The sequence below is a fragment of the Gymnoscopelus microlampas genome, assembly GCF_963454915.1.
Source record: "Gymnoscopelus microlampas genome assembly, chromosome: 19".
Lineage (NCBI taxonomy): Eukaryota > Metazoa > Chordata > Actinopteri > Myctophiformes > Myctophidae > Gymnoscopelus > Gymnoscopelus microlampas.
Genome location: NC_139956.1, coordinates 14,334,176 through 14,358,306, shown reverse-complemented (window position 1 = coordinate 14,358,306; position 24,131 = coordinate 14,334,176). Strand labels below are relative to the sequence as shown.

General features: G+C 42.3%; 3 protein-coding genes across 4 annotated transcripts in view; 2 read left to right on the top strand and 1 right to left on the bottom strand.

The window, feature by feature from the left end:
* sepsecs (Sep (O-phosphoserine) tRNA:Sec (selenocysteine) tRNA synthase) overlaps positions 1–24,131 on the top strand; it is a 515,993-nt gene that overhangs the window by 40,355 nt on the left and 451,507 nt on the right. The gene's annotated exons all lie outside the window — the stretch shown is intronic.
* The window catches only part of LOC311034328 (uncharacterized protein), a 492,900-nt gene that overhangs the window by 202,203 nt on the left and 266,566 nt on the right, over positions 1–24,131 (bottom strand). The window lies entirely within an intron of this gene.
* On the top strand, positions 1,420–23,887 carry LOC311034895 (coiled-coil domain-containing protein 149-like). 2 transcript variants are annotated; one of them, XM_084042925.1, is made up of 12 exons: positions 1,420–1,569; positions 4,018–4,179; positions 4,720–4,758; positions 7,207–7,266; positions 8,211–8,327; positions 9,200–9,372; positions 10,154–10,226; positions 10,419–10,497; positions 12,429–12,573; positions 14,745–14,821; positions 20,556–20,663; positions 22,500–23,887. In XM_084042925.1, the coding sequence occupies exons 1-12, from the start codon at positions 1,516–1,518 to the stop codon at positions 23,177–23,179; spliced, it is 1,767 nt and encodes a 588-aa protein (XP_083899051.1). In that variant the 5' UTR covers positions 1,420–1,515; the 3' UTR covers positions 23,180–23,887. The 2 variants fall into 2 exon arrangements, with proteins under 2 accessions (XP_083899051.1, XP_083899050.1); XM_084042924.1 differs by having other exon boundaries at positions 7,207–7,314.

Below are 24,131 nucleotides of genomic sequence, written 5' to 3'. Positions count from 1 at the left end.
ACTGCATATGAGTGCGCAACGCATTGTCTTTTTTAAATATGCTTTTGCTTTAAAAAAAATATAACTGAATGTTACTCTAAAATTATATTGTAAGCTTATTCCATTGAGTACCAAAATAAAAAGTGTTAAATTTATTTAAGATGTCCATCATGTTTGTCTCTTTCAGCGGGATGTCAGTGAGTCACAGCCCATTCACCTGTTATTCAAATAGAAATGACAGCATCTTGCAGCTTGGATCAAGCATTCTAACATTCCCTTTCCTCTTAATGATTAAAAAATAAAATAAAAATCCCAAATCAAGAAAGCTATAAATAGTAAGCACAGTATGAAAGCTAATAAATTGTAAGTACAGTATTAAAATAAAAAGACTACATCTGCCTACATTTGTTTGAGGTCATACGTACTTTGCAGTGATGGTTGCACTTGCATTTTCAAGGCTATTATGTTTAGTGTTTCAATGTTTAGATTAAATCATTAAATTAATATTATATGGTCATTGGCACCAGTTTATCTCATTAAACAGGCAGTCAGTTTCAACTGACACCCTTTTCTTGTAGTTACATCCATTTGTCATGAATGACATCATTAAATAGTTGAGAGAAAATGTGTTTTCCTTTGCGGGGTGACTATCCATTATAAAGCTGTTGTTGCAGTATAGATGCTGGGGTTGTCATTTTACACTGGCAGTTGATTGATTGGTTTTGAAAGACAAATGTGATGAGTCAATGTGAACATTAAACTGTAGCTACATTTTATTTCCCACATTCCTGTTAATGATTTTGTTATGACTTGGCTTTGGTGACAACAAATGTGAGACACACTAAGGTTGAGATTTAAACAAAGAATACTACTTAATTAAATGCAATTGGACCAAATGAAAGTACAGGTAAATTAGCTATATATTCTGACTGCCAGTAATCAGTTACAGGGGTCTCCCCATCTCTCCAGCTCTTTATAGTAAACAGAAAATAAATGTTCAGCTCAAGAGGATACCAATGTTATCCAATCAGGAGAGATAACTCAGGATACATAAACATAAACAAGTGAAATTGGAAGTGATGAAACAAATAAATGAGCAGACACAGTTTGAACTAGGAACAAGCTGATTAGAAAAGCTGTTTGGGGGTTCTCTATCCTCCTAACTGAACATAATAATATGTTGATAATAGTATTTTCTGTTCACTAAAACAGATTATTTCTACATTGCAGTATTGATACTTTTACTTAAGTAAAAATGTGAGTACTTTTTTCCCACAATGTAATAATAGTGTCATGCTGTCATGTTGATGATAGCCAAGGGATAGCCTCATAGTGTAGCGCCTCTATGTGTAGTGCACCACGCCTCCCCAGGCGACCCGCCCACCTGCACACAAACCGTATGAATGACGCTGTATTCCGGATAAACAAACAAACGCACAATCGGTGGCACTGTCTGGTCTGATCGGACGAAAATAGACGACAAATCTCCATCCTGATCGGATCCTCACATTGTCTGAACATCTTCTTCTTCTGACAATGATGCAGTCTTCCAAACGAAGCGAGAGTGACTGGCAGGGGCTTGTAAGCGAGGTAGGTGCAGCCACATGATACCTCATATCATGACAGTCATGGATGAACTTCGACCTGGTGTTTGCGTTTTCTTTATTTACAGTCCGTACATCCACATAAACGTTCAAATTTCAAATATAAAGTACTTACCCCATGGCCACGGATCTTACAATTATGTTCGGGCTAGCAAAAGTACCCGTATTTTCCGTATTCTTAAATAAAAAGCATTTTAATCCGATCAGTGGCCATTTCTCCGTATTTCCTCCATAACCTTTCGACTAAGTGAGCCTATTGGTTGGGAGGTGTACTGCACTCTGATACATCATAACTTTATGATAAAATGGCCACCGATCGGATTAAACTGATTTTTATTGAACAATACGGAAGATAAGGGTTATTTTGAGAACCCGTACATAATTGCAACATCCGTGGCCATGGGGTAAGCACTTTATATTTGAAATCTGAACGTTTATGTAGATGTACGGGCTAAAAATGGAGAAAGTGCAAACACAATGTTGGAAGTTCATCCATGACTGTCATGATATGACAGTCATGTTTCAGGACTAGGCCAGTGCGTGCAAAATGCTGGCTGTTCCATATGGCAGTGGTTCTCAACCTTTTCAGGCCGCGACCCCCCCCTAAATAATAATATTTGAACTGGGGACCCCCCCGGGGACCCCCCCGCCCTGACAAGCACTTGGAATGTAGGAATCACATTTAGTTAGACTCTCTCTGTTTTGACTTATTTTGCAGGGAGGCCTGTGTATTACTCTGAACGCGATGCGACTCCCATCGTCTTAAACCAGTGGTTCTCAACCTGCGGTTCGGGACTCCCAGGGGGGTCCCCACATGATTTATGTGTTGGTCACGGCCTGAAAAGGTTGAGAACCACTGTCTTAAACAGTCTAAAAATCCTTTCACGACACCCCACCTATTCCCTCAGACCATTCCAGATGAAACACCTGTATGTACACAACACTGTAGCACTGTTTGCTCCTTAAAGGGATAGTTCACCCAAAAAGTTACTTATTTTCTATCAACTACACACCCCATGAAGCGTTGAATTCATGGAGATCCTTTTGTTTTTGTTGCATTCCTAAGCCAATAATTTGATAACCGGTGGAAAGATGCTAATGTCTCCGGTAGGAGACTCAAAGTTGACACTTTGTGTCTCCTGCCGGAGCCTCCACCGGTCATCAAATTATTGGCTTAGGAATTCGACAAAAACAAAAAAATCTCCATGAATTCAAGTCTCCATGGCGTGTGTAGTTAGAAAAAAGTCATTTTGGGGGTGAACTATTCCTTTTTAAGGCCAAATATATACAAGACACATGCACATTTTATATAGATGGATGTGGGTTTAATTGTGCAGGCTTATAATGTGAATGTGTTGAATTGGCTATGAGGTGTTTCTATATACATAGTAACAGCAGCCATGGATGGCCTTGGCCTTTGCCATTCATGCCTTATAGATTAAATTATCCCAGTGTTATTGGTATTTAATTTGGTTATATGATGATCTGGGTTGCTGTTAAGGTTCAGCCTGCACCCTGGGCTGTGTGTTATCTTTACTCTTTCTTTACACAGTAGGCTCCCATTGTTTACTATTCCTACTGGCAGTGGTGGAAAAAGTACTCAAATGTTGTACTTAAGTAAAAGTACCAATACTGCAATGTAGAAGTACTCTGTTACAAGTAAAAGTCCGGAATTCAAAATTCAAAATTAAAAGTACATAAGTATTGGTATCAAAATGTACTTAAAGTACCAAAAGTAAAAGTGCAAAAATGTTTGAAAATAGCAGATCTACAAGCTCACAACGCGTATATCGGCTATTTTCAAACAGCCTAGGTATAAAATAGGGCTAAAGTGGTTAATGTATGTTTCTATAATGTCATCATTTATATCTGCAAATTAACTAGTAAGTAAAGTTTTCAAATAATTGTAGTGGAGTAAAAGTACAATATTCGCCTCTGAGATGTAGTGGAGTAGAGTATTGACAATTGGAAATACTCCAGTAAAGTAAAAGTACCTCAAAATTGTACTTTAAGTACAGTACTTGAGTACATGTACTTAGTTAATTTCCACCACTGCCTACTGGTGGATATGGTCTGCCCTAGGTTGATTAGAGAGAGGAGATTGTGCTAATGGCATACGTCTCAGGCCTGTTATTTTATTAGTTCAGTGACCAATCTCACCACAGTGCATAGCCTACTATGTCAGTTGTGATTCCTATCATTCTGTACTCTCGTCCTGTGTTATTTTGATACTGTGGTGTACAGTAAATGTGTCTACTTTTGATGTGTAAGCAAGCTAAAAAGCACATAAATCATCTGCTTTCCCTGATTTTACATTCTTTTTCTTGCCCTGTGTGTTGTTGTAGCAGAGTGTCCCTGTGTGTCTGTGTCAGCTAATCTAATTCTTCATTTGACACAGCGTTTCCATTTAGTTCTGTGTGTGTTTGTGTGGTAGTTCTTGGTGTGTAAGCGCAAGCTGGACAGTAAGAAGGAGGCTCTGCTCATCCTCTCCAAGGAGCTGGACACCTGCCAGCAGGAGAGAGATCAGTTCAAGCTGATGGCCAACCAGCTGAGGGAACGCCACCAGGGACTCAAATACAAGTACAGGGAACTAATTGTGAGTTGACACAAACTCTAATTCATTATTCATTATTTATTATACTGTACACAGAGACTTGTGCTAAAATGATGGTGTTGTCATTGGGCAAAAACCTTGTATCTCCATGTAAAAACAACTTGTCGCATCGGGACACAGTGTGAGCTTGTAGATCTAATATTTTAGCTATTTTTAAACATTTTGAGAGTGAAAGTGATTCTGTCTGTGTGTTTGTGTTTTTTATAGATATTGAACCAATGAAAAGTATCAACAAGAGCTTGTGACTAAATAATAATTAAATTGGATCCTTTGGAACACAGGTTTTTTTTTTTTTACACTTCCTTATAACAGTTTTGGATATACAAGGTTTCCGCCCGAAAGATCAATGTGTCACTGTGGAAGTAGCTGCCTAATCGAACCTGGACTGATATTAATGTGGAGCATATTTTCTTCATCCATGTTGGTTGTGTTTTTCTAAATAGGCACATCCTTGAATATGTTTGAGTAATATTGTACAAAAGGGGTAGCTAATCTGTATTGTGTGAATGTGTAATATTTCAGGATGGCGACCCTTCTTTGCCACCGGAGAAACGCAATCAGGTAATTCCTTACTTGTTGTTGTTTCAAGCTCCAAATCAGTGGCTTATGAATGCATTGAAGATAATGTTGATGAAGGAACCTGCGTTCTACTTGTGTGCCTCTGGTTGATTGTGAGCGGGTTCACCTTGAGGGGTGGGTTGCCGTAGCAATCGGCAGGTGGATAAGGACAGGTGCAAAAAGCCAGTTAATGGATGGCATGGTATGGGCACAGAGCCCCCTGTGTGCCCATACCATGCCATCCATCATATGGTTTTTCATACAATGATCGTTTGCTTTTATTTGCATGAAGAAAACTATGCTGTGATTAATTATTCTCTTAATTAATGGGAACATCACCGACAGGCAGTATCGGTCTGGACATTTGGTTATTGAACGCGTTTGTTGATTGATTGATTGATTGATTGATTGATTGATTGAATACTTTATTAAAAGTTTGCAGAAAAAAGCACATGAAAGTACAGTTCAATATAAGGTCAGCTAATAGAGTTAAAAAACCCAAGAAAGCCATTGGCTTGTTTCCATTGGGGTCATTTCTACTCAATTCATAGTGACATTAAATGACAGACAGATAGATATACACTACTATGCAGAACATCATATAAACAGTTTAAAAAATATTTTAAAAAAAACATATGTACAGTAAACAGTTCAAGAGGGGTTGGGGGGGGGGGGCTAGGTTAAAAACAGTTAAAAACAGTTTCCCTGTGACCAGCTGAGTAGTTAATGTTTTGATTATGACAGTTACTACAGTTGATCTAAAGCATAATGTAATCCCATTGAGAATTGTATGCAGTATTTCAGTGTTGTTGTACCTTTTTTTATATTATAAACTGAAGTTGAACACCATGGCACATTGATGGCATGGATAAAAACATATTGAACTTTTACACATTTTGCTCTGCATTCTTTTTTCTACATCATTCTCCTGACTCCTGTTCTTGTCTTGTAGCCTGGCAATGCCAGCCCACAAATTTCACTTTGCTGATAGTGAGTGGGTGTCTGGCAAGACTCACAAGGCTGTTAACCAGCCAGAGCCACAAACCATGTCAAGATGTACAACCTGCAGAGTCAATGAGTAAATCAAACTCTTGCCGAACCCAGTTGGGAGAATATCATCTCTCAGGCCACAACACTTCAATCTTTTTTTTTTTTTTTACAAATTGTAGTGCAATCATATTACTCTGGTCATGCCAGGCTAGGTAGGGAGGGCGATCTCTCTCGCTGCATTAACAACTCCTACAGGTTGGTCAGGGTGCCTGTTCAGGGGTTTGGAAACAAATAAGTGTGTTCCTCCACATGCGTTATGCCATGCCGGTGAAACTCCTCACTGTCAGGTGAAAAGAAGTGGCTGGCTACTTCATGTGTATCGGAGAAGACACATGCCCTCCCACATGTCCAACTGGAGGGGTTAGCATGACAGGGCCTACATGTGAGGAAAATCTGCAAATGGCAACTAAATTGGGAGGAAATGATAAAAAAAAGAGTCAGTGAAGGAACCAATCAAGAGGGTTTATTGAATTGTACAGGTACAAACAGTGAAATGTTGGTGTGACATTGTCCGCAAGACTGTGCAACAGCAGCCATACAAAATAATAATAATAGTAATGGACTCTAATTATATAGAATCAAATAAAAATAAGGAAATATTAAAAACAAGATGAGATACAAAATTAGGTTAAAAAAGGTTAGGAATAGGTTAAGACACATCCCTTCGTCCTCTTAGCAGCTTGATTTAGTTTGCTGATTGCTGGGCTCAGTCAATTCTCAGTGGATGTTTTCCAGCCTAATACAGTATATCTCATCGTTCAAACTGAGCTTGTGAGATTTAGGATGACTATGCAAGGCTAAAAGAAGGCTGAAGCATACTTCTGGCTAAAACAGAGTTTTAAATAAATGCCATGCCATAGTTTGTTCCAGCACTTCTTGCATCTCCAAGATTTTCTAACCTTGTGAACATTAGCACAGAGATTAGTCACTGTGATTGGTCAGAAACTCTATGCTTGTGCTTTGTTTATTGCTTTGTTTGCTGGCATAGCTTGCTGGATAGTTTTGTAGAAAGGTTCGCTGTGGAGGTTAGGAGGTACAAACCTCTATAATCACTATTTGAGGGACTACAAACATTACCAGATGGCAATTAATTAATGGAGAGAGATAGCACTCACATTGTCCACTGTGTCTATCGCCAGAAATTGAGAAATCTCAGAAATACACTATGTCGAAGTCACAGTGCATTGGAGGGTGATGTGCACAAGAGCGAACATCCAGGTGTCAAAATCAACCATTACAGCACTTTATATATTCGGCGGCACTCAAAGCAAAGCAAAAAAATACAATTTTGTCAGCAGAGAACTTGTTCGGTTTCGGCAAGCCAACATTTTCTTTCCTTCATTTCAAGCATGCTGCCAGATAATTCTTTGCTCCCTCTCTACCACTTCACTTTCTCCCCAGGTGAACCTGGCTCAGCTGTTGAGAGACTCGAGGGAGCGAGGAAAACAGCTCGCTGAGGAGGTGAAGGAGCTGAATCAGAGACTGGCTGAGGCCCAGGGGGATAACAAGGTTTGGTGGTGTAACAGGCACATACACAAACTAGACTGGCTTAGGGGCTGCCTGGGCAATTAACTGAAAATATATCAGAACCGACATTTAGTAACCAATAACCTTAGGTTAATCAAATAATCGAGAAGCAAAGTTTGTTTTTTTTTAATTTAATTTAATTTATAATACATCAATGTCGATACACGAAAACATTTAATTGATTTTTGTATAATCTGATTAAGCACTTAAGCCCTATATTACACTTCATTATGCAATGGTGGCGTGCAAAGATAGCAAACATAGTGTTGTGATCTTGTAGATCTGCTATTTTCACAATATTTATTTTCTTTTAATAATCATTCATTTATCGCAATCAAGGCAAAAGTTTTAAATGATCGTGATATAGATTTGAAGTCATATCGTCTAGCTCTACAAGACATACATTCCCACCTTGCCTGACACTTTTGCAAAATTCTCTTTTGCGATTCTCCTGTCGCTCAGGAGTGGAAAAAGTATAAGAAATGTAAAATAACAGGGGGTTTTCAGCGAAGTACTTGTCTACAGGACACTAACTTATAATGTAACCTTGAGAGATGGGTAAAACAGCTGTCAAACCCTTCCCTGTTTAAACTTACCTGTCTCTACAGTAAAAGTAAAACAAAAAGTACTTTACAATATGCTGTCAAAATCTTTCAGAAAATGGTCAAATGTGGAAGATTCCCTTGTTGTCAGACGTTGCAGATTTTTTTATGATGGACTGGTGTGCGTTTTGGAACTGGAACAACTGACAAATTCAAAACGAATTAATTCAAAGGGTTTGGTGAAGTGAATGTTAATGTTATAGAACAGTTTACAAGTATTGTATCTCTGTTTCAGGACAGCATTGAATGTAACATGTCCTCTCCCCTTGAACGCAGCTCTTGAGAATGACCATTACCCGACAGAGACTGGGCGATGAAGAGGTCGGGTCACGCCACTTCCCAGCGCACGAGCGAGAGGACTTGGTACGACAGCTAGAGAAGGCAGGATTACAGGTGAGTGGGTAACAAGGGGGTATTAATGGTCCTAAATATGACGTTGTGTTTAGAGAGACAGACCTTTTGTTGATCCCAACTTCCCAAGTGGTGAGGATGAGTCTGTGGCTTAATGTGCTCCACATCCCCTCTAGCACATCATAGAAGGGATGAAAGGAGTTCATTAGGACAGAGTTCAGCTTCCTCCTCTCCACATTCACCTGCAGATTGTACAGTTTAACTTCAGTGTTGCTCACTGGGAACACGCGTGTTGCTCACCGGTAACACCCGTGTTGCTCACTGGGAACACGCGTGTTGCTCACTGGGAACACGCGTGTTGCTCACCGGTAACACCCGTGTTGCTCACTGGGAACACGCGTGTTGCTCACCGGTAACACCCGTGTTGCTCACTGGGAACACTCGTGTTGTTCACCGGTAACACCCGTGTTGCTCACTGGGAATACGCGTGTTGCTCACCGGGAACACCCGTGTTGCTGACTGGGAACACGCGTGTTGCCAACCGGTAACACCTGTGTTGCTCACTGGGAACATGCGTGTTGCTGACCGGTAACACCTGTGTTGCTCACTGGGAACATGCGTGTTGCTGACCGGTAACACCTGTGTTGCTCACTGGGAACATGCGTGTTGCTGACCGGTAACACCTGTGTTGCTCACTGGGAACATGCGTGTTGCTCACCAGTAACACTTGTTTTGCTCACCAGCTCATGTCATACAGTAGACTTAGACACCCATGACTCTTTGGCTTGTTAGAGGAGAAGAACACAAGCAGCAGTGATGCTCAGAATATCGAGTCAAAAAATGTAAATATGGGTCGCCATTTTCTGTCAGTTTTTCCAGCTACTGTAGCCGTCTGCCCTTTTTTTTCTCCCAAGATGGAGGAGATGGAGAACAACGTGAAAGCTCTGACCGACGAACTGCAGGACATGAAGGCAGAAGGCGGCGTGTACCGGGAGAAGGCACACCGCCTCAACATGGAGCTCAACCACGTGCTGGGAGGACATGACGGGCGCATCATGGACGTGGACGCGCTTTGCATGGAGAACAGGTTGGTGGCGAGCTGAATTGCGATGGGATGCATGGAGCTGTCAGCATAACATGAGGTTGTATATCATGCAAAATGCCTCTAAAACTCAAACCTCACCCTGTCCCTTATAGATAACATTACAACGGTTAACATTTTTAAAGACAATGCTTTAGGCATTTCTTCTTTTTTAACTGAAGTTGGGGACGGTGAAGAGAGAAAGGAAAAGTGAGGATGGAGACCAGTTCCAAACCTAGAATCAAACCTAGGATCAACCATCAGGGCAGTCATTGGGTATGTCATAATAGGTGAACATTCTGGGAAAATAGGTCAACATTCCACAAAGCTTCACTTTGTGAAGCTTTGTGAAATCGTAAAAATGTGAGAAAATCTTTGAATATGTTTTTTTTTCAAGCGAAGATTTGTAACTCAAATATTTGCTTCTGGGTGTGCCTGGAACAAAATATTTTGAGATGGGGGTCCTTGGCCAAATACATATACATTTTGGGGTCGTTGACATGAAAAGGTTTGAGAACCACTGACATAGTAACATACATTTTTTCAAAAAACTGTTTTTAGAAGACATTCTAAAAACAGACATTTTGTAGAATAGGCCTCAGGTCTTAATGGGTTAAGGAGCCAAGCATAGACCCTTGTCATCGAGGTACTGTATATACTGTAGGTTAAGTTTGAACTCAATGCAACGACTGTGTCATTCAGTTTAACGTAACGTCTATATACTGCTAGCATAGTACTGCTGACTGTCTTGTAGCTGTTATCTGGTTGTGGTTTTGACCATTGCTAGGTATTTGCATGAGCGTTTCAACCAAGTACAAGAGGAGGTGAACCTGCTGAAAGCAAACATCATGAAATACAAGGTAGAGATGGGACCTCTTCATGGCATTGTGGTGTGTGGACAGAGTAAGGGTTAAATCACAACAATAATGTACTGTATGTGCATATAGAGAAACACTTAACGTTAAGTTAATTATAATGTTGGTATTAATTAAACATACAGGCTTTATTTTCTCTTTTTTTCTCCTCCTCTTCTTTCTTTTTGCTTCCTACAGACAGCTCTGGAAAGGAGGAAGAACATATATGGAAGCTCCCACAGCAGTGCGCTCACTGGAGTCCTGTCTGCCAAACAAGGTGGGAATCTACTGAATGAACCCATTTTAATTTCTTTTTCCATTCATAAAATAGCAGATATACAAGCTCATAGCACGGCACCGTGCTATGAGCATTTTTTTTTAAGCGAACATTTGTAACTTAAATCTTTGCTTCTGGCGATTCTACAAAATGTCTTCTCTAACAGTTTTTTGAAAAAAACGTATGTTGCTATAATATCAGTGGTTCCCAAACTTTTTGATGTCAAGGACCACCCAAAATGAAATGTATTTGGCCGTGGACCCCCATCTCAAAATCATTTGTTCCAGGGACCCCCAGAAGTCGTAACAGAGTAAAAAATGTTCGCTTTTAAAAAAAATACATATTCAAAGATCTGCACAAAATGTTCACGATTTAAAAAAAAATAGCAGATCTACAAGCTCATAGTGCGGCACTCGGTGCCGCGCTATGAGCTTGTATATCTACTATTTTATAATAGCCAAAAAAAAGATGTGTTCCCGGTCTTGAGGAGTTAAAGGTAGGGTCACATTGCCTGATCTAGTGGGTGTGTCTACTAAGGAGCACGCTAAACCTTTACTGTGCATTAAAAGTTAAGCCTGCCACCCCTTTGTTGGGCATTTTTTATTATCAGCTAATAAATTGTGGTCATGTTCAGAAGTGCATTGGGGAAAAACGGGCCATGAACAATGGGATCGGCGGAGTAAAGTAGGAAGAGTACAAGGACCCCCTTGCTGAGATAGAGATGAAGCAGGGACCCCCTACTCTATATTGTATAAAATTGTGTTTCAGATTAAAGTTTTTTTTTACTTAGTCTGCTATTTTTTCCCTCTACACCTATAGCCTCTTTGCCAAAAATAATACATTTTCGGCTAATGTTCCCCTCAGAAAAGGAATTCTAGGGTTCAAGTGGTTAATGTAAAAAAAATAAATCCTATCACACAAAGATTTGGCGGACCCCCTATAGTAGCTCTGAGGACCCCCTAGGGGTCCCGGACCCCCTGTTGAAGACCCCTGTCCTAGTAGGTGTATACATACTACGCACAATTTCAAGTTTTCATGTGGGCGCTTTACAGTTTTGTAAATTGGTCACAAAGTTGTCAATTTGAATAGTCGCCTCACCTCCCATATCTCTTTACGCATTAAAGTCATAAAGTCCTTATTGAATGCTCTTGTGCATAACTTCCAAAACCACCAACAAGGGACACACAATAGGGTAGTAATGAGTGTACTATGAGTAGGTGGCGTTCACAGTGTTGACTCACAGTGGCAGGTAGAAGCAGCACAGTGTGGTTCAGAGTCAAAGCTACGGTATATGCTTTTCTCTTTTACCGCCTCTCATGCTGCGTCTTTTTATATATCACCTCTCCGTCTTTTATTTCTTTCCCCTGGCCCGTGCCACCTGCTCCCCATACCGCACAAAATAAATAAATACATGTATTTCAGGTGTATTTTGGCAACTCAAGATATATATACGTACACACACACGCGGTTTCTGTTGTGTGTGACGTCAAAGCAGAATTCAACATTACAAAACGCCATTGTTCTTAGGCAACTTAGGGGTCCGTGAGGGGGTTCCAGCAAAACTAGTTCATACGGAATACAGATATACAAGCTCATTCAAGCTCATAGCATGGCACAAGTGCCGCGCTATGAGCTTAGATCTGCTATTTTTTAGAAATCCCTGGCACAATATATTTTTGATATGGGGGTCCGCAACCAAATGCATATCATTTTGGGGGTCCTTGACATGAAAAAGTTTGAGAACCATAGGCGTATGAATGACATCAGACCAGAGCTTGGTCAGCGAGAGAGAAGATGGCAGAGAGAGAGGGAGAGGGAGGGACAGAGGGATAACCCGCAACGTGGGGTACTGTAGCCTGAACACTTGGCCCGGCCCTCCAGGCAAGCAAAGGCACCGCGCAAATCTGGCTGTCTCTTTCTCCTCCCTTCAGTCCAAGAGCTGTTGATGGAGGAGCAGGGCTGCAGCCTGCCGGCCACACCTCAGTCCATCGCTGACCTCAAGTCTCTGGCCACAGCTCTGCTGGAGACCATCCATGAGAAGAACCTGGTCATTCAGCACCAGAGACACACCAACAGGTAGGACCTGAGGCACAGGGGAAAACGCACACACACACACACACACACGCGCGCACACACGCACGCACACACACATAATCTTTCATTTTCTCAAGTAACGACACTATGTGACTTGATAATCTATCATGTCACTTTCTGGCATCACATAATGGTGTGCTTTCCCACAATTTATTCCGCAGCCATTGTCAGACAAATCATTGCACCTACTTCTCCTAGTACAGGGGTCTTCAGTGTTTTCAGGCCAAGGACCCCCTGGCTGAGAGAGAGATGAAGCAGCGACCCCCTACTCTATATTGTATAAAATTGTGTTTCAGATTAAAGTTTTTTTTTACTTAGTCTGCTATTTTTTCCCTCTACACCTATAGCCTCTTTGCCAAAAATAGCCGATCTACAAGCTCTCAACGCCTCGCAGCGCGAGGCGTTGAGAGCTTGTAGATCGGCTATTTTCGGCTAATGTTCCCCTCAGAAAAGGAATTCTAGGGTTCAAGTGGTTAATGTAAAAAAACATTATGTGTGTGTGTGTGTGTGTGTGTGTGTGTGTGTGTGTGTGTGTGTGTGTCACACACACACACACACACACACACACACACACACACACACACACACACACACACACACACACACACACACACACACACACACACACACACACCAAACATCAAAAGCAATGTTTACGGTTGGCCCATCCCAACCTTAACCACACCTAACCCTATTAACTATGTATATCCCTGAATCCCTAATCCTATCCCAGTCTGATTGTTTTCCTCATTGTGGACCATAACCATAAAAACGTCCCTTGCCCTCATGGAGACCAGAAAAATCTCCCCACAAGATACACCTTGAGGGGATATTATATAGTATAGTATAACTCAAGATTGTATTTGTTACTCTCTTTATACAAGTAAGTACACAAGAGTAATATTCTTGTGTTTCGGTTTCTCAATATTGTAGCAGCAATAACAAACAAACAAAAACTAGAAAAATGTTCTCCTCGGAGCGCAGCTCCCAGCCAGGTCTGCTCGCCTACACAGGGCTGTGTCAGTCGTGGGCCGCCAGGACACGAGGAAGCTGTGTCGGGAAATAGTTTGTGTGACAGACGGTGCAACTATTCACATTCGTGACGCTCCCTATGGGCAGAAGTGAAAGTAGGCAACAATGAACTTATTGTTCATACACCTGGTTGCCTGGTGGAAGTAGCTTGCTCACCTGGGCCTTAAGGCTGTGAAACTGCTTGCCAGACGGTATACCAGCTGAAACTGGTGACATCTCATGTTACGACCACCATTACCACAGCTGGTGCAGGTGGCAGCTAGCTCAGCACATTTTTCCATTGTTCCCATTTCCTCGTCTGGCGTATACGTGCATAGCTGATGAACATTGCAACCTACCCACTGTCGCCTCCCCTTTCACAGAGAGAACATTCCAGTGGTGTATACCAGTGGTCGAAAAAAATACTCAAATGTTTTACTTAAGTAAAACAAGTATCAATACTGCAATGTAGAAGTACTCTGCTGCAAGTAAAAGTACGGAATAAAAAATGTACTTAAGTAAAAGTACAAAAGCATTGGTATAAAAATGGACTTAAAGTACCAAAAGTAAAAGTACTAAAATGTTTGAAAATAGCAGATCTACAAGCTCACAACGCGTAGATCGTCTGTTTTCAAATATCCTAAAAAAATAAAATAAAATAGGGCTAAAGTGGTTATTGTATGTTTTAAAATATAATAATTTATATCTGTAAAGTAAGTTTTCAAATAATTGTAGTGGAGTAAAAGTGCAATATTTGACTCTGAGATGTAGTGGAGTAGAAGTAAAAGTATAGACAATTGGAAATACTCCAGTAAAGTAAAAGTACCTCAAAATTGTACTTAACTCTCTCAGTGCCAATGAAATAAAAAAATATTATTATAATTTTTCCGGGATATCTCGTTGTGTGGCACTGAGAGAGTTAAGTACAGTACTTGAGTAAATGTAGTTAGTTACTACACCACTGCTGTATACACACTTGAATTATAAAGCCACCCTTTTAGCCCCACCGTCTTAATCCCCTGCATAATGTTTGTCTACCTGTTGTGAGAATCCTCCTCCGCCTCCAAGTCAAATACCGCAGCACACACATACATACATGCATGCACGCATCCTAAGTAACATGAGTTGACGTGTCTCCGTAGGATTCTAGGAAACCGAGTTGCAGACCTGGAGAAGAAGTTAAAGACCTTGGAGCTGTCAGGCCTGTGGAGTCTTCCAGGTTGGTTTCAGGTGTAGGCGTATAGCTCTGTTAATGTAGTGCCCAGACTACTGTGACACAGTCTCTGCCTTGCAAGTCTTTCAGACTTAATTAGAAAAGAATTATAACATGGCAATCTATCCAGTTTATGAACCGGAATTTGGACATTGCCATTATCATCGTCTACAATCTTGGTTCGCAATCAATTTGAGATGTGTAATATTATGTTAATATGAATACGTTGTCCGTCATCGTAGCGATCTAATGAAGGTTCAGTTCATTCAATCCCCCCTCATTACGCCCCTGTCATGCGTGGTGTAATGAGTAGCACGGCCTCTAGGGGCCGCTAAGCAGGGCTTTTAGACTCTTAAGCACAAAAAAGACCCAGCTGACCATTGCCCGACAACTGGGGGGTCATAGCAGCAAGGGTCGGCAGTGATAACCTTAAAAAGAATGAATTCTCAGACAGAACACCGTCACTCCGCCAGTGGATCGCCGAGCTCCTCATTTACATTACAGCCACGATATTAAGCACTTCTGTGGAAAATGCTGCCGCCCTCTACAGATGATAGCCATCGCGTTTCATCTCTTTTTACCTCTTCTTTGAGGTCCCACTATAACCGAACTCACGCATACACATTCTCTACCAAAAGCTCTGAAACCCCACTGTTTTCTTTAAAAAAAAAATGTATCCCACGATTTTGTAACCCTTTTTCACCCGGTGCCAATTATCTAAGTGATCCTGGGCGCTACACTCCCCCTGCCAGCCTAGGGAGTCCAGAGCCATAAGCAACTCTGTTCCCAATTTTCAAGCACAAACCGAGAGCTTATTACAGCTCATTACTGCTTATTATCAGCTTTTTACAGAATACAGAACAAATAATAATGTTTTTTTTCTTCTTTATCTCATCATACATGATTGTAATGAACTAGAGCATTCCTTTTTGCTATCAAACAACTGTAAACTCTTGTTACATGTAAGCTATACCCTCAATTACCCTGTTCTTTGTGCAACTATGAGTGTGATGCAATGTTGTCTTACCAGGATGCCATTTCCCTGTTATGAGACACTGAAAAGAACATGTGACCAGTAACAAACATTTGTGTGTTGAGTGTACACAGTTCACATGGTTTTGCATGAATTTGACCAGTGGTTCTCAAACTTTTTCATGTCAAGGACGCCCAAATTGACACTTATTAGCCTGCGAACCCCCATTTGAAAAGATATGCCAAGGACCCCCATAAGAGACGGCTCTATAGCAGTGATTTTCAACCATTTTAATTTTTGGACCCCCAGTTTGACATGCATTAGGCTACGGACCCCCATCTAATGACATTCCTATCTCTTGGACCCCAATTTATATCGTAAAATCAATGTTAATTTAACTCTGAGAATGTACAAATGGAACCAAATGGACCCGTTGGGGTCCATTTGGTTCCATTTGTACACTCTCTGAGTTACAGACCCATAAGGTCCATTTGGTTCCTAACTATCCATCATTTAGCTGGGAACCCCCTGGACCTCCCTCAAGGACCCCTGGGGGTCCCCGGACCCCACTGAAGAACCAATGAATTAGACTAAACAAAATGATCTCCACAGTACCATTTGCATTCAAGTATTAGTAGTACCATGTCTAGATTAACATTTTGTTTGTTTTTTTGCCTTGAAATTTGTACTGTGTCCAGAAACGATGCTTAGCCGTCTTCGCCAAGTCCCCGTCAAGTTAGTTCAACTATCAAGTCGCATCGAGAAAATAATGACTCCTTTTTCTGCCAGCAAATGTCAGATGCTGTGTCATTAACAGAGTGTGTCTTTTCCCCTCTATGGCTGCATCTCAGGCTTGACCTACCACATATCTCTGGGAATTGGGAGTATGTGTTCCTTCTGCCCTACTTACCCCATCCATGCCCTCCACTATGTCATGCCAGCACAAACCTGGGCACTCGCCCAGAAAGCGTGCCACCCTCATGCCCACCTTTCCAATGTGTCCACTCCATTGACCGTCCATTTGTTTGTGCCTCGTGATATCATTTTCTACTCGATAGGCCGACTGCCAACACGGATGCTTATACACGGATTGTAAAATACCTCTTGTAAAATACCTCTTGTATTGAGTTATTGAGTCGGATGCTGTGCTAACTGCGCTAACAATAATCACAGGCCTTGTGAGATCTAAATGGCGTTCTAAAACATAAATATACAGTATGGCACTTTAAAACAGAAGTTGAAGTATATGTGAAATGAATCAAAGTAATTGTTTTAACATATTGAGTTAAATGGGAATTTGGACCACAGTTTTCTTACCTTTTCTATGATGTTATGATATACTAGGATGAATGGTACGGTAGAAGCATTTCATAATTCCATCTCGGGTCCGCCACAGCTAAAAACGTGTGCCAATAGGCCTGCTCTAGATCGCATATTTTGATAGCTAACATCATAGAAAAGGTAAGAAAACCGTGGTCCAAAATTCCCCTTTAATTACTTACCAACCACTTTCAACCCGGTGTCCCTATTCCAGGGAACCTTTTAAAAAAACAGAGAAAATAGCCAGTCTACAAGCTCATCATTGTGAGCTTGTAGATCGGCTGTTTTCACCATGTGACACCACGGAATGACCAAGTACAAAATTAATTGGTGGCATTACTGGTGCTGTGTATGTCAATAGTGATATATGTTAAGCCAAAGTAGGCTATCTCTAAAGCCAATATGACCCAGTAATACTAACTGTTGGGCCCTAAAAAGCAATTCTTACAACTGGCAGAGATAGTCATTTGTTATGATCTCCTCAGACATACTGATGCCTACTTGAGAGCATACGGCAGAAAAAATATGGCATATGTGAGTCAAACAAATACTGAACAGAAAATGCAGGAAAACTGTAAAGTCACCAAACCTCACTTTCAGCCAGAAAATAATCTTCCTACTGAAACAAATACACAGAGTAGCGTCTCAAAAAGATTGTTCTCCTCTCGGCCACTGGAGGGCGATGTTACGCCGACAATGAGCCACGGCAGAGAAACGGATGAGGTGGAGGGGCTGCGGCTGGATGGAGGTACCCTGTCATGAGACCGTCATTCTCACAGCCATAAAACTGACAAGCATCCATTACTGAAAATGATTGCCCACATTACAAACACATTTAGGGGAATGTGCCGTTATTAGGGAATTTGTAGACGAGGGCCCAAAGTGCCTCGCAAACCACGCTGTCCACACCAGCGAGAGAAAGAGACAGACAGAGAAAGAGACTGCGAGTCTGCGGCCTTGATGGAGATGTGAAGTTGTTGGACTGGTTAAGATTAAAGCAAACAGGAATGGCACAGAGGGCCATGGTCTATTACTAGAAAGCCAGGATGAGAGAAAAAGAGAGAATGTATTGCGGGGGGATAACACTGTCAGCTGACTCAGATAGATTTATGATAGACTTGTCTCCTGTCCCCCTGCCAAAGGAGTGTGCGTGCCGAACGTATATAGTGCACCGAGCCGAAAACCTGTAGGAGCAGACGGAGGCGTGTTGTTGCCGACTCACACATGCTGGATACTGAATGCACGTGCGTGCGGTACCCCCGGCGGTTGTGTCGCTACAGACTCTGTTGTGTGGTCCAATGACGCAGCGTTTGTGTTGTCTTGAGCAGTAGACACACGGCAGTGAGTGTGAGTGCTTACTCAACCTGCCACTATACAAATAGTTGACAGTTGAGTGTGCCTGCTTCCTTTTTTTGTGTCCTTGGCTTTGTAATGTAAATATGAGGTCGTGTGCGTGCGTGCGTGCGTACGTACGTGCTTTCAGCTCCTTCTCACTTTCTGTCAGTATGATGATGTACCCGTGCGTGTGTGTATAAATTAGTAACTGTGAGTGTTCGAGAGAAGGCTGGACGGATGGACTGGCAGCTACCGTTGCAGCTGGTCTCTGGGCGCTCCTCATGAGCGCTGGCTGGTTCATGCAGACTTACTGCTGTGCTCAGTCTGCACTCCGCTCTGCATACCTAATCACCAGCACCACCTATAAGCTTTAAAAAGGCAGGCTGTGGATATTCAACAAACTGTGAGAGCAGGGCCGTGTCTGGAAGGAAGGCTTAAAGCGACAGACTCCCGTCTATATGTTCACTGAGGCTGAGGTAGACGCACAGAGATTTGACATCCGTTTTTAATGTACAGGCCACATACATACATACACCCTAAACAGAAAGGGTGCTAAATGGCACTAAATGTGGTTATTTGGCTCGTTATCGTGGGTGCTATATAGCACCTTCATCAAATGGTGCTATATAGAACCATTAGAGGTTTGGAGCGTGCATAGCCGGATAACAGGCAGGCGTGTCTCCTTTGGGGGCCCTGGAATATTTACTTGGGGGGGGGGAAAGAAATTGAGAACTATTTCTTTAATGTGTTAACCCAGGAAATACACTCTATTAGAATTATTTCCCCAAATAGACTAAACTATGCTGAAGAACCAGTAGAGGGCCTCTAAAAAAACATAAAAGGGGGACGAAACCAGGTTTTCTTTTAGGGCCGCTGTGCTATATGTACAGTACATAGCACCTCAGCCACCCCAAAGAACCGCTGAAGAAGCACCCCCATGTTTTTGTGTGAAAAGGGGGTCATTTTAATCCTGTACTTTGAACCACAATGACAGGCACAGAGGGACGAGAGACTGTTGTTCAGTCTGTGCCAAAGTTATAAACCACTGAATTATTGGACTCTCAAGGCAAACACAAAAGTAGAGCATAAAAAATGATTTAGATTGTTAATGAAAAATACAGCTTCCATTCAGCAGTCGTCTTCAATCATGTTGATGTCAACCAACCAACTAATGTAACCTGCATATCAATGGTTACTTTTTTTTTATACTGGGACAGAAAGATTTTCAATTATTTAAAAAAAAAAATTGTCCAGATGAGTGTTGAGATTGAGCAGCTGTCTGGTCAGCTAAGAACCATCAACTCAATCTGAGATGTACTAGCTACACCCCCCACCCACCCCGTGCCTACCAACCTTCCTACGTCAATGTAAGCGCCGTGCATTCATAACTATGGGGCCAGCATTCATAACAATATGGTCTCCATTCACCATTCATGATTTTCACACATTGTGTCATCTAGTCATCCATTTTCTCATTCTTCAGTTTGTGTCTGTGTCTCATGGTTGACTGGTCACAGAAACTGGGGGAGGTTTGCCTATTCACATCATTTGGGAGTGCAAAGTCCTATGTGCATGCTCGCAGGCTTTTGTGTGTGTGTGTGTGTGTGTGTGTGGGAGGCCGTGTGTGTTTTTGGTGTCTAGTATATAGTGCACGGTCCCCTGTGAGTAGCATATGGCGTCAGCCCAGGAGCCGTGCAGCCATCACTAATGAAGACAGATGACAGCGGGCTGCAGCCACTTCCTGTGAGCACTGCTGTGCGTACACGCACGCACGTGTATGTGTGTGTGCGTGCGCCCGCGCTGTTATAGCTAATTTATACTTGGTTGCGCATTGTGACGCACGTCGACAATAGACGATCTACAAGCTCACGTGTTGCAGTGACAGTGACACGTTGTGAGCTTGTAATTCTGCAGTTTTTGATGCATGACAACGCAAGTATAAATCAGGCCATAGTTGTTTGTGTGCATGTTTTCATCAAGTAACGTTCAACTTGCATTGAGTCATTTTACCACCCACCAACTTCTGAAAGCCACTTCGTGAGACTCTCTCTTTCTTGTGCGTTTGTTCATGAAAGTGACGGTGGTCTTTATTCTTTTCGGGGGGCCGTGCAGGGCGCCGAGACAGCATCACCCTTACTGAGAACCTACGGACCGAGCTGTATCCAGCAGCAGGTGCTACACTTCAGCCCCGCACACAGCCAAGAATGCAGCCAACCAAAGGTGAGTGTGTAATCGTGTGTAACAGGATTCATCGTCAACAGTGCCCACACACCCCGATGGTGTACACACTGTAATTAGCTGGCGGGCGCTCGCGCTAAACAATTCCCGCCGTCCTCCCTTGTTTTTGACCCCGGATCCATTTTTCTTTCTCTCTCATCCTCTTGGTCCATGTCGGGCTCCTCAGTGGTGCAAGCTGTCCAAATGCCGTGGCATTTTGGAAATGTGAGAGCAAACTCTCCGCCCGCTGACATTCAGAAAACTTCTGCCGTGTTCTCTGTTAAGCCATTAAAACCGGGAAAGCATCTGTGTCATTTTAGATTTTTTTTTGCTAAAAACCTTTTTTTTAATATTTAGGCTATTCAAAAATAGCAGATATACAAGCTCGTAGCGCGTCACTTCGTGCCGCGCTACGAGCTTGTAGATCCGCTATTTTTTTTTAATTGTGACAATTTGTGCAAATGTTCAAATATAAATATTATTTTAACTCAAATCTTTGCATCTTGGGGTCCCTGTAACAAAATATTTTGAGATGGGGTCCGCCCACAGCCAAATACATTGACATGAAAATGTTTGAGCACCACTCATATAGCAACATAGGTTTTTCAGAAAACTGATAGGATTTAGAAGACATTTGTAGAATTGGCCTCGGGTCTTAATGGGTTAAAGGGAGGGGGGGCCCATAAATATGGATGCTAATTCATACACTGTTTCTCTCTGTTTCTTTATGTGTATATACTGGGGGTGCTGGGTTGGGTCTATGAGCAGTCTTTAACCTTTTTGGCTCCACATTCACAAATATGGGTCAGTAGTCCCCCATGTGAGAGCTTATTTCAGCGCGGAGGCAGAACTAAGCTGTTGCCGTCACCAAGATGCGGGGCGTCACGCTTTGTGTCCCCTTGTCTGGGGCGTAGGACTAGGTGCTATATTTAGCCTGTTGCCATGGAGGCACTTCTGTCATAAAGTAATTGAAATGACTCTCCGCTCTCTCTCGGGTGGTCAAATTCCAAAAGAGGAATGTCTTCCCTCTTGCATTAAATTAAATTTCAGTTCTCTCATGATTTAAAAACAATGGCTTGGCTTTGGTGAAGCACATCCAGAGACATTCAGAACAGCTACTGTTTCTTCTGTCTTGGATGACCCTGTTTACAAGCCTCTACACAGTTTGTGGATGGTAGCCCCTTGCTTCGAGAAATACCTCAACTTTAACTTCAGAGTTAAGGAAAAATACTGTACATAAATCATACATTCTAAATATTAATGCCTTGTCATTGGAGGGGGGGTGGGTCTCTAGAACTATTCTGGCGTCTGAAATGTTTGGACCGGCTATGATTCACGTTATACTTGACATTACTGCCAACCATTTTCCAAAGCTTTTTATTTCATTTCAGTATAAACTTGCAGGGACTCAAAACGTGCTTGAGGTAATCCAACACACTAAGTTTCATTGTGCAATTTGAGATTGTCAAAGTTATATTGCCATTGGATTTTTATATGCATTTTAAAGCACAGATTTATTTGAAAAGTCTAGCCAAAAAGGGTCTCTGGAGGAAAGATTGATTTACAGACGGTATTAAAATGTCCATCACTTATTAACAGTCAATGTCTAGCCAAATTGACTGTAATTATTCAGATAAGTCCGGTAACATTTTAATGACTTTGGGGAAAATGTTTTTTTTTTAAAGTATTACATTTGAAATAAATCCCGTAATGGGAAAATGGTCTATGTTTACATACAATGCATATAACTGTGTGAATAGACAATGACATGTATTAATGATGTGAGGTGCCTTTTAAAAATGACCTGCTCTCTCATCTCCCTTCTCCCTCGTGTATCAGCTGACAGAACAGGAAGCACACATGTGTCGTCACGGGAACACAACACAGCTGGCAGCGGCGCCGGGGCAGATGGCGTCGGCGGGGAGGAGGACACACCTGCGCCGCTTGACGAGCCCCGAGAGGGAGCCGGGACGAGCGTGATTGACGGGAGAGGGGCAGAGACGGAGCAGACCCGCGCGGAGCAGCAGCGGGCGGCCTCGGACCTCGAGCAGGGGCGGAGTCCCGTGGAGGAGGAAGGACACGAGGAGGAGGAAGGGGACGAAGACGAGGAACTGGGATCCACGGTGGAGGAGGGGGAGGAGGCGGCCTTGGCGCTGGACGCCGCCCTGCCCACAGAGGCGGACATGGCGTGGCTTTCGGTCGTACAGGCTGCGGTTGGCGGTCACTCCCAAGAGACTGGTCCTGCACCCTGCCACTCCCAGGAGATAGAGACTGGTCCTGTACCCTGCCCCTCCCAGGAGATAGAGACTGGTCCTGCACCCTACCACTCCCAGGAGATAGAGACTGGTCCCCTACCCTGCCATTCCAAGGCGGCAGGGTCTAATGGCGAACCTAAAGGTAACCGAGTCTCAGACTCCTTTCCAATGCGCCAGTCGCAGAACTTTCCTAGCACAGAGGGGTGGGACATTCACTGTCAATCGAGACAAAGTGACAGCTGCCACGGTGACAACTTGGCGTAGTCGCGCGTTCACCGAAAGATGCCGTTAAGTTATTAGAATCCTTTTTCTGTTCCTATTTGGTGATTGCGTTGCATTAATGCTTCCCACACATACACACACACCAACACACACCTTGCGACACAGCTCAGATATCCACTGTTGGCAGTTCTGTTTTAGTCAATGCGATGGATAAAATGCTTTTTCAGCTGCCTTTTGACAGAGCCTGAGGTGCACTTTGCATCCAAACAGGCTTGTTGCTGCGCAGACCATCTTGAAATCAATCCAGTTACACGCTTTTTGTGCCCTACGGGAGGAGTTTAGCAAAGAAAATATCAAATATGGCAGCTTCCCACTTGTCCAACCCTGCTCTCCTCCTCCATTCCCCTGTGATGAGATAATCCCAGTTATTTGCTTTCTGCTTCTAGTACCGAAAGCCTAATTTTTACATTATTGTATAAAGGCTTAGGCTTCTGTGTCTTTGATTACTCTTGTATGGGATCCAAGAAAAAGTTCTTATGAATGTTTTGTGCATGGGTGTGTAGATGGCCAAATGTCATCAGTTGGGACATTAGATAAGGTCCATATGTACCGTGTGTATGTATGTGTAATGCACACACACACAAATATATTATATATATATTGTCGCCGTTTGGTGAAAACCTCATGTGTCCAAAACATTTTGGATTATTTGTTGACATTAGAATGTGCCTTATGCATAGAAATATACACTGCTGGTATTTCTAAATCTTTGAATCATAAAAATAACAACCTGAACCTGAAGCAATGTTTGTTCTTTTTATTCTCCAACAAGTGCAACTCCACAGGTAGGATATCCTGCCAAGGGCAGAATCATATCAAATGATGCGGAAAGGGTTAGTCAGAACATTTGCATTTCACTCAAGTCAGAAAAAAAACAGATAGAATAGAGGGTTGAGTCATAAATTCTTCTCTCAATGCCCCTGAACGCACCATC

Coding starts and splice junctions, on each gene's coding strand:
- LOC311034895 (XM_084042924.1), top strand. CDS start 1,516: ATGATGCAGTCTTCCAAACGAAGCGAGAGTGACTGGCAGGGGCTTGTA. Junction 4,759..7,206: donor CACCGGAGAAACGCAATCAG/GTAATTCCTTAC, acceptor CTTTCTCCCCAG/GTGAACCTGGCTCAGCTGTT. Junction 7,315..8,210: donor AGGCCCAGGGGGATAACAAG/GTTTGGTGGTGT, acceptor CCTTGAACGCAG/CTCTTGAGAATGACCATTAC.